The sequence below is a fragment of the Branchiostoma floridae genome, chromosome 3, assembly GCF_000003815.2.
Source record: "Branchiostoma floridae strain S238N-H82 chromosome 3, Bfl_VNyyK, whole genome shotgun sequence".
In the NCBI taxonomy this organism is placed as follows: Eukaryota; Metazoa; Chordata; class Leptocardii; order Amphioxiformes; family Branchiostomatidae; genus Branchiostoma; species Branchiostoma floridae.
Window position 1 is genome coordinate 7,079,590 of NC_049981.1, and position 8,784 is coordinate 7,088,373.

At 38.0% G+C, this 8,784-nt stretch overlaps 2 protein-coding genes across 18 annotated transcripts in view; one reads left to right on the forward strand and one right to left on the reverse strand.

The window, feature by feature from the left end:
• The window catches only part of LOC118411089 (enoyl-[acyl-carrier-protein] reductase, mitochondrial-like), a 112,285-nt gene that overhangs the window by 59,218 nt on the left and 44,283 nt on the right, over positions 1-8,784 (forward strand). The gene's annotated exons all lie outside the window — the stretch shown is intronic.
• Positions 1-8,784, reverse strand: part of LOC118411086 (neurogenic locus notch homolog protein 1-like) — a 37,157-nt gene that overhangs the window by 16,713 nt on the left and 11,660 nt on the right. For all 16 annotated transcript variants that reach the window (XM_035813110.1, XM_035813109.1, XM_035813106.1 and 13 more), the window contains exon 4: positions 346-474. In XM_035813110.1, coding sequence (XP_035669003.1) covers positions 346-474 — 129 coding nt within the window. The remainder of the gene's footprint in view (positions 1-345; positions 475-8,784) is intronic.

Genomic DNA, 8,784 nt, shown 5'->3' on the forward strand with positions numbered 1-8,784 from the left:
CAAGGGCTATCTACCACTCAAAAATCATAACCACAGCATGTCCAGAAGACGAGATATCAAAAATTGATATTCTGCTGCAGTACCTTAGCAAGCCGCTAGGGGGCCCATAATCGAACTTGACCTTCGTTTTCCCGACCCCTACCCACCTACCAAATATTATCGGGATCCATCCGAGGCTTCTTGAGTTATACTGTTAACACACACACAGACAGACCCACAAGCCCAAAACATAACCTTAGCCATTCTGGCAAAGGTAAAGATAGAACATGATCAAATCACCGTACTAAAGGAGCCCATAGACATTGCCAAAAACAAGATCCCAGCATCATGTTTTTGCCACAATACCTGAACATCCAGTTCCGTCAGCGCGACCATCTCCTGTATATCCTGTGTTACAGGTACAAGTTACGTCCAGTGAAGGGGCGGGGTTAGCTGTGCAGGTGGCCTGGGCGTGGCACGGGTTGGGCGAGCAGTCTGGAGTTTGCAGTAAAAACAAGGTATTGAGCATATTATATCTCACCAAAAATATCTAGAATTCAAAATTATGAGCATGTCATGACCTGAACAAGAGATTCGAAGCTTCTGCCCGGTACACCAGGCTCCCGCTAGGAAGTCCAAATTAAAATTTTGTCTCCGGTCTGCTAATATATACAAAAGACTACCCGTACACTAAACGTCATTGAATTTGTACGTTATTTGCACATATTGTAATCCCGTGAACAATTTCATATCGTATTGATAACTTTGCTCTGGTATTACTGTTGATTTGTTGATTGTAAATCTCGGCATAATTCCGTTTTACTGCAAAGCCGATTTGATACATGTTTTTATCAATAAACCAAATACTACTACTGTTACATAAAAAATGAACACTTCAGTACGTCTAAGCTTTCACTCCACCATACCTAGGTATAGTACGGAGTGAAATGTTGTTATATTTCAGCCATGCCACAGGTATTGTGAAATATATTGCATTCGTAGTTATATTTCAATCCAAACATAGATTGAAATATATTGTTTTTGTCGCGTCTCATCTCCTTGTTCTTCTTCTCCTACCAAATCTTCAACTGGTTTCAACTTTTTTTTTCATTTTTGGGCTGCATGAACTTTGTCAAGGAGCTAGATAGCAAATACAGTGAAACATGTATTAGCGGCCACCTCTGCATGGCAGACACATGGCCATTGCGGTCACTTTTTTGTGGTCCTTGATTTTTCCCTGCATTAAAAAGTAGTCTATGGCATCCACCTGTCCAACTCGGCCACGACCACATTATGTCCGGTTCAGCATTACAGAAACACTGCCTATTGCGACCATACGGCGGCCGTATGTCACTCTACGCCGGGTTTAAAATCGTAGTTTGCGAGAATTTCGAGTTCCCGATCGGGTCATTTAGGCGGCAGCAGAAGGCTTAAACTTTAAAGTGCAAGATTTTGTCGGCAAATTTACGAACCAAAATGTGCATTTATTGTTCACAGAAGTTGTTTGAATAAAAGGAATCTATATTTAAAAGTGTTTGATTTCAACGAATCATGATCATGATTTGTATTTTTTTTTTCAAAATGAAAGGTGCTTGAGTTTCCCTTTTCAAAACACTGCTCACCCACGGTCCTTAGGAAATATTCCAAGAATAGAAACAGCAACAAGCTTCTGGAAATATCGGTCTACAGCAATTTGTTGCAGTAAGTTGTTGCAAATAACCTTTCTATAAATGTACAAACATCGATTCCAGATTATGAACATCAAAGAAATATATTAGTCAACATGGGCAGTAACATAAAATGTTCTCGTTTGTTTGCTTCTATATTATCTATTTAACTAGGGTGAAAGCATATCGCTTGACGGATCATTTAAAACCTCATACCTTTTGAGCTGTAAATCTAAACATGGCTTACCTGTGCAACGTTTATATGAATATAAAGATCAGTGGGTGCTGAAATCATGTTTAACTTTTTGCTGGTAGTCAATTGATCAGCATCTTCTCTATAGTGGCCACCTGTCTATAGTGGCCACATTTGCCCAGTCCATTGAGTGAGCGCTGTAGACAGGTTTGAATCTACTTCCAAAAATTGCATTATTATCATAATTACGTCATATTACAACACAACATACGTACAATACCAAAATTATAGATGAGGCCACAGCAAGTAAATCTTATGGATGACATCAGCGCGCGCATTAATTTTTGCCTGATTTCAGAAAAAAAAAACTTTTTTCTTCTGCAGGGATGCACAATATGACGATAAAGTACCAAAATGAGCAAACATGTTGTGCTGTAGCCTAATAATTCTACTTGTAGAAGTGACACTTGCGAGGTACCCAGGACTGTAGTTGTAGAAATGAAACTTATTGGATAGTTGTAAAAGTGAAACCAATATGGAAGCCACGAGTGTGGTTACCAACTTTGTTGGTGATGCCAGTCTACCACACTAGTGTCACTTGTACCACACCAGTACATGTGTTGAATACAGGAATGAATGTCTTTTTTGCTCTGATACCATGTTTTGTCCCTATAATTCTTGTTACAACATTCATCACAACTTTATGGTGCCTATTTTTATATTTCAGCCATACATAGTATGGTGAAATATATTGTATTCGTAATTACATTTCAGCCATACCATATATGGTATGGTGAAATATATTGTATTCGTAATGTTTCTTTCTCCTGTCAAATCTTCAAATTGAATCATCTCCGTTGTTCCTGGACCGAATGACCTGGAATTTGGTACAAGGGTAGAATGGGCCAATACCCAGGTGCTTTTTTCTAATTTTTTTTTTTCATATCTGCCTCTAAAATGATTTTATTGAACTTTAAAGGTCATGTTTTGACCAAAACGGTATATTTTGGCCCCCTGTACCCTGGTCTTACAATGGAATGGCCTGAAATTTCGTGTAGACAGGCATTAGATATTTGATAAAATGATCCAAGTAAAATTTTTGGCATAAAATACAGTAACTTTAAAATGCTTAATTTCAGCACTTTTCTGAGGAGAAATTGGTTTTCTTTCGGCCTCCTTCCGTGAACTCTAGTGACCCCACACACCTGCGCAGCCTGGGCTTTCGCGAGAGTTAATTGAATTTAATTGGGCCAGCCAATCAGCGCCGAGGAAGACGAATGCTAATTAATATTCATAAGCTGGCTTCCAATGCCGTATATGAAGACAGAAACACATGCATATTACAGCCTTACAGTGGCCATACATGTGTGTCACCCTTTGCCCGGTTTAAAATTGTAGTTTGCGAGGATTTGGAGTTCAGACAGGGTCATTTGAGAGGTAGCGGACGGTACGCATGCATTGAACGTTAGAATACAAGTCTTTGTCGTTGAATTAATCAACATTCCGCATGGCGATATCAATCATTTTCGGCAGAGTTAACTTAAGTAGGGTTAGTTTAGACATTTGAGAAAATGTTACTTGGCGGAAAACGCGGGAAAATTGGCCAGTTTGCGTTTAGTTTTGATACGTAGGTTTGACGGTGGCGAAATTGATTATTTTCTCATTAATATTTCTCGTCATAATCATTTGAACTGTAAGTCTAAACAATTGGCTTACATGTGCAATTTTATGTGAATAAAGATCAGTGGGTACTAAAATTATGTGTAACTTATTGCTCTTTGTCAATAGATCAGCATTTTTTCTATAGTGGCCATATGTCTATAGTGGCAACATTTCTCTCACTGTACTGGAAAGAAAAGTGATGTATTTTTCCCGAGCAAATGTAGGTACTTCTAGTGTTGTTGTTGTTTTTATTACGTAAACTTTGTACATTCAAATTGTAAGTAACTTTAAACTGCCAGAGTTTTATCCCAATAAAACACTCCCAGTACCAGGGTATCACCACTGACCCCCGAAAAGAAACCCTCGAACAAGGTAGAAACTCCCATCCTCCGGGTCTCACACGCTACCAGCAGGAAATTATAACACTAACACAACAAGATCACGCCCGTTGGCTGTTGCATACAAAGTAAAACAATTTAACAGTGGTATGCAGGAGGATATACTTAACAAAGAAGGAAATGAAATATATAGATAAAGCCACATCAAGTTAAGCTGTTGGTACTGGAATTTTTCAGAAAAGAAATGAAGAAGCAATGAAGCGAATGATCGATAAATTCTTTTAAAAATTCAAGACGTCTCCGTTTATGTAATGGCTCATACAAAACAAGAACAAGATTTAAGTTTTCAGCTTGAAAAAACAACAACACTCCTACTACACAGTACCTACTGTCCAAGCAGAGGTTAGGCTCCGGCTGTTTTTTAACGTTATTTTAGTCGTTTTTATCGGGCTTTCTTTTTTGTCATTTTTCTTGAAGTACGCCAGTCAGTAGGTTTTGACACAGTAAGATATAAAAAATAGAAAGCCCGATAAAAAAGACTAAAAAAAAAACCTTGAACAAGTGACCGTAGGTAACATACTCTGTGACTTAATTATGGTTTATGTCGGTTGTGATATTTCTGTGGTGTATAACTCGGTGTTTATATCGCATACAGAACACATCACATCAGCTTATACCAAAAACTTACTTAAAAGCTAACATACCTAGCACTGCCAAATTTAAAACACAGTCCTGTGCGCATTAACAGCGAACTCAGCGTCTCAATCGAACGACGCCAAATGAAAAAAAAAATAATTTCCTAAAGTTTGAGTTCCCACCGACAATGGCTTAATTCTGTGTATATGCGAAATATATAATTTCCATTAATGAAAACTACCCTTCAATCCTTCGTGTAAAATATAATTTCCCTCCAAGTGCATCATTTCCTAACCGTGTTCAGACGACATGCCAATCCACATGCGATTGCGGCATACGGAACTTAGAGATATAGGTGCGAACACCCAACGCACAAAGTGATTACCATACTCTGTTACTGGAGGTTACCCTCCAGTGTCACAGAGTAAAAAACAGCCGGAGCTTAACCTCAGATTGGAGAGTACAAAGTACCTGCACCTGCTTGATAATTATTAAATCGCATGCCATACGTGAATAAATGAAAAGTTCACTGCAATAATAAATGTACCCACATCACTAGGAGCTGATAACGGTACTTAGACGTAGTTATTGTACTGGAAATTATTGAATGGCTTCATGTAATTTCATGATGAAAATCTTCTGAATGGAAGATGCGGTGTTTTTTCACCAAATAGGAGCTGCCGCGATTCTAAAAAAATAATTAGTTATGCATAGGGGCTCCTGTGGGAGATTATATTCTTCCATATGGGCCCGGGCATATTGAGCAAGCTCTGTTTTTACCTAGAATCAATTCACAATATTAGTTCTCATTTGGGGATAACTTACGGTCAAAATGTTCCATTATTGCGCAGGGGTGACTTGGAACAGTCCAATGTTGCGTGGGAATGGGTATGGCTGAAATATGCTGTATTTGCACCCAAGCAAATGTCGGCCTTTCTAGTTGAAAATGTAGCCATCTTTTTTTTTTTTTTTCACCCATCTTTTTTTTCGCCCTATCGCATTATTTTTGCAGTCTGCAGAGGATGTCATCCATACTTGCTGTGGCCTAAATAAATAAAACTCTACGAGTACATCATCCCTTGCATATTTGGTGATGTTAACCCTATCCAGACCGGGCTTTTTTGGGATAGCTGGGACCTGGGGGACTCTTTTGACCCCCCCCCCCTTCGTAATTTAAAAACGGCTTGGGTTACGATCACCAAATTTGGAGGGGATGATGGACTAGTAAAGTTTTATATTTTCTGTAAGTTTGGTATCGTTAATACGTAAGTTGACGTAATTATGACGTCATAATGTCATATTTTAGGCTAAAATCGTCTATATATGAAATTTCCGCTATACTTAAAGCTATTAAAGAAAACGAAAGCTTAAGGTTATATTATTGGTGTCTAAGTCTGCCAAGTCATTTGTTGCCAATGACGACGACACTGACGCCAATATGACGTCAGAACATGACGTCATTTGTCCGCCATATTGGATCAACAAGCTTGAATTTTTTAAAATACGATTTTTTCCACATATAACCACGAAACCAAATGGAAGTGGACTAAAAAGGTTCAAATGATTGTGCTTTGTTAGAAAATAAAAGATTTTGACGGAAATTGAGTAAAAATAACATGTATTTATCGTTGAAAATGGCATTGTCCGCCATCTTGGATTTTGAACCATGACGTCATCAAATTAGCATAAATTATGAATAATAAATAGAAATTTATTTTAGAATTACACAGGATCTTAATGATATAGATAAACAAGTTTGGTCTAGCAATAAAACTATGAAATCCCATAATTCAAACTGAAATTAGTAAATTTGGTAAAATATGCCTGTCAGAAACCCGTTGCCATGGCAACATGAAAAATCACAAGAAGATTTAGACCAATATATGAATTTTTAGTGTAAAATGGCAAAATATCTTAAGGATATAAATCATTCTGAAGTGGTGTAGGGCAAACATTCGAATGTATAGTACAGGAGCCAGGTCCTCAAAAAATTGATTTCGTTGCACCCACTTTACAGAAAAGGTTTGACCTAATTTTGTGGTAGAGGGGTCTTTGGTCCATCACCCAGCATGATTTTTATGCTCAAATTGTGGTATCACTTTTTTGGTAGCTAAGCATAAAGGTAGAACACGTATTCTGCACAGGTGAAAAAATTCAATTTTCCAAGGGGGAGGGGCAAAAAACTAAACATCAATATTTTTCCATCAAAATTGGTAGGCTGGTACAACTTTTCATGGGAAATACATAAATGTTCATTTTTCCCCAAAATTTTACCTTTTTCCAAAAGTTATGGGTCTTAAAAGTTCGATTTTTAGGCATTTTTTGTACCAAAAAACAAACTGTTTACTTTGCAAAATCAGATAATTAATTGTGCTACCTACGGGGCCTTGCCTGATGAGTTAGACCTACCGTCCAAATCATACCCTCCATATCAACCTTTAAATCATCAAAATCCGCCAATGCGATCCGGAGATATGAATGTGTGAATGTTGACACATCTGCCATATTCTATTGCCAATATCGTCGCTAAGGCCGTTGCTAAGGCCGTTGCTAAGGAGGTTTTGGATCATACTCCACAACAAAACTGCTATGCAGAACAAACTTTTCCGATGTATTTTGCTTTGGTTATCTCAGTAGAAGTCTAAGGAGAAAAGTTGTTATGTTTATTGTTAAATAGATGCAGGAATACTGTTTTCTAACGTCATTTCTTTCAGAATCTGTTAGCAAAACTGTTGTTAAGGCCGTTGCTAAGGGGGTATTCAGTCATGTTTCAAGCAAAATACAGCAGTTCAGAGTCAAGATTTCTGGCACATTCTGCTCATGCCATCTCGTAAACCATGCATAACTTAAAATACTTTAATTGTTTGATTGATTGATTGGTTGGTTGGTTGGAAATATTAATTGGGGCTCTGCATGGGGGATATAAGGATACTTGAAAAGAATTATGCTGATTTGACATATTTTTATTGTTCCTCCCTAATGTCACTAAGTAGGTACCTTATTAAATCGCCGCGTATATCTACTGCTATGTTGAACACAATGAAAAGGGCTCTGCATGGGGGTTATCAGGACACCAGAAATGTGATTACACAGGACACATGGATCCAAACTCACACGGATCTGCATGGGGGTTATCAGGGCACTAGAAATGTGATACCATGTATACAAAACTGTGTTAAATACAACATATTACCAAAGACTGAACTGCCAAAGATTTGCCAATAAGATCTCCGACAAACATCTACTACGTTAGAATGAAACAGTATATGGGATCTAAAAAAAAACAGTTTGCACATGGGTCTGCATGGTATTTAAATTACAAGTTACATGGTAACAGAGCTTTTTTATATAAACAATTTATTTAGAAAGACCAATTAACAAACGCAATGTGAATAACAAAAGGAAAATCTTATTAGGTTTGTGTACATTGCTTGATAAAGTAGGATCAGTATACTACCAGTGCGAAGGCCGATGGAGTATCCACCTTGGTAGGTTGTGAGTTGATTTCCTGACAGTGTCATAACAAAGTAACTTTAAAAAAAGTTGGACACAATGCCTTATCTCCCTACCACGCAACATTTAGGAAAGAGTGTGATAGCATTACACACACTAACAATAACACAAACAGTAGACTGGCCCCCCGCTTAATACATGTATGCACCAGTGTGTGGCCCAAGGGCTTATAGGAACGGTGGTAAGCAACGTCAACTGTAAGAACTGACTCACAAACAACCCTAGGCATGAGATTAATAATTGAGATTGTATCTGGAGGATGTGCTGAGATAGACAGTAGTCTTTCTAAAGTACAAAACACAGAGGAACACTCGAGTTGACTATGCTTCGACTTGAACAATTACATTCAGCCACTTACAGTTGGAAGTCCAATTTGCTAGGAGGAGTTTACCAGGATCTTGCCAGTCTTCTTTGCAACAGGAAGATAAACAATTAGCTCTAGTTGTCATGGACTGGGCCATGAAACATTAATTCCTTTCATTAAAATCCAGAGAGCAGATGACAGACTTATCTAAAAAGCGCGGAAGGAGCTGGCACGTGGCTGCAGTAATCACACAGGGGGACGATGGCAAGTATGATGTGAAGAATTTTGTGCATTTTTTTAGTAATGGGCATGGACCTAGGCGCCCCTATCCCGAATTTCAAGTCGTTTTCAATGTCAAGACACAAGAAGGCAAAAATGTACGTTTTTGGTCTCAAAATAAACAAATAATCCCTTAAAGTCATTTCGAAGTGAGAGTGCACATTACTAGACACAGCTGACTGTGAGCAACAATCAAGTGTAACTGTTTACTAT